A 1567-nucleotide genomic window follows, 5' to 3' on the forward strand; every position below is an offset into this window, starting at 1 on the left:
TAGACTATGGACATATGCAAACACGATTTGCTAGACCCAATAAGTGATCTCCAAGGACAATGTGATTCACATTGCTTAGCACATATGCTTTACCGGGACACTCGATGTCAAGAGACATGAGAAAACGACCTCAGAGGTCAAAGTGGTCTAGATACGGCTTAGTAATGAACTTGGCCGATTACTCTCTTCCTACATATCCAGGAAAGATTACGCACTAGATGCGTAGAATGTAGAAACCTACACTGAGGTTCACATCAGGGGGAGTAGTGCGTGTTGTACTCTTTTTCCTTCATCATGGTTTTGTCCCACTGGGTTTTCCTGATAAGGTTTTAATGAGGCAACATGAAGCGTACTACAAATCAGATATGGTTATGGCATTCAAGGGGGAGTGTTATAAATCATGGAGAGTGGATTGCCATTAACCAGGCCCGGACCGAGACCGGCCCAATACCTAGAAGATGGAGAGATGGCCGAAGCCTAGAGAGAGGAGAGAGAGAGCCGACTTCAGGAGAGAGAAATGCGGCCACAAAGCTTGGAGAAAAGGAAACTCTTTCCTTTTCTTAAGAGATGTAATCTTTCCATTATTATGTATTAGTAGTTTTCCTAATCTTAGTAAGTTTAGGTTTTGGATACTTTTCATTTATCTTCATCTTGTAATCCTTATATATGAACCCCTTGATCATTAATAATAACAGAGAAATATTCAGACTCTAAACTCTCTATTTACAACTGACACAAACTTGTCAAAATATAGCTAAACGAAACTCTCGGTTAACTCCAAATGAAGGAGGAGCTGGTTAACACCTAAGTGGGTCATACATATTGCAGAAAGCCATCTTTGCCAGCTGTTATTATTTTTTTGGGAATGATGAATAGAAGCTTATCGAGATGAAGGTATATATAATGTGAAACGATGAGGTAATGCAAACAGTTGAAAGACTGATTATTTTTCTGTAAACTAAGATTTAATAGTAAAAAAAATTAAGATCGAATATAAGATGCTTGTGTATAGAATACCTTCTCATCAAGGAAAAGTAGAGTGATTCCCATGAAGTCAGAGTTGAGAGAAGAAGCAATTGTATTTTCAAACGGCGAGGGCGAAGATTCTAAGAGCGATAACAATGAACACAAAACGCAGAGTTTGGATTAATCAAACCAACGGAGAAAACCAAAATCATATCGACAAAATAATCAAACCAAACGCAAGAACTTAATGATCAGAAGAACAAACCAAACGATAAGAAAGTGGGACCCACAAATTTTAAAACATGCCCACGTGGACACTCTCAGAAGAGAGAAAAGTGCCCCATTATATATATATATAGATATATTAGGATCGGCCCGGACTACGTCCGGGTTTTTTGTTTAAATTTTAATTTTAATTATATATTTAGTATGTTTATTTTAATATATAAATATTATAATCTATTACACAAATATAAGTAGCTCGATAATTATAAAATAATTTTAAATTATTCATTGTTTTTTTTTCTTATGCAAATCCAAATTTTGTATTCAATTTTTTATTGGAAATTATATATAAAATGATGAGTAGAATGAAAAAAAA

The 1567-nt window shown here is 35.2% G+C and overlaps 1 protein-coding gene across 3 annotated transcripts in view; it reads right to left on the minus strand.

Annotated features, from left to right (window-relative positions):
- Positions 1–1138, minus strand: part of LOC106298885 — an 11417-nt gene extending 10279 nt beyond the window's left edge. For all 3 annotated transcript variants that reach the window (XM_013735015.1, XM_013735016.1, XM_013735014.1), the window contains exon 1: positions 1018–1138. In XM_013735015.1, the coding sequence (XP_013590469.1) occupies positions 1018–1050 (33 nt within the window). In that variant the 5' untranslated portion in view covers positions 1051–1138. The remainder of the gene's footprint in view (positions 1–1017) is intronic.
- Positions 1139–1567: the final 429 nt, after the last annotated feature.

This window comes from Brassica oleracea, chromosome C6, assembly GCF_000695525.1.
Source record: "Brassica oleracea var. oleracea cultivar TO1000 chromosome C6, BOL, whole genome shotgun sequence".
Lineage (NCBI taxonomy): Eukaryota > Viridiplantae > Streptophyta > Magnoliopsida > Brassicales > Brassicaceae > Brassica > Brassica oleracea.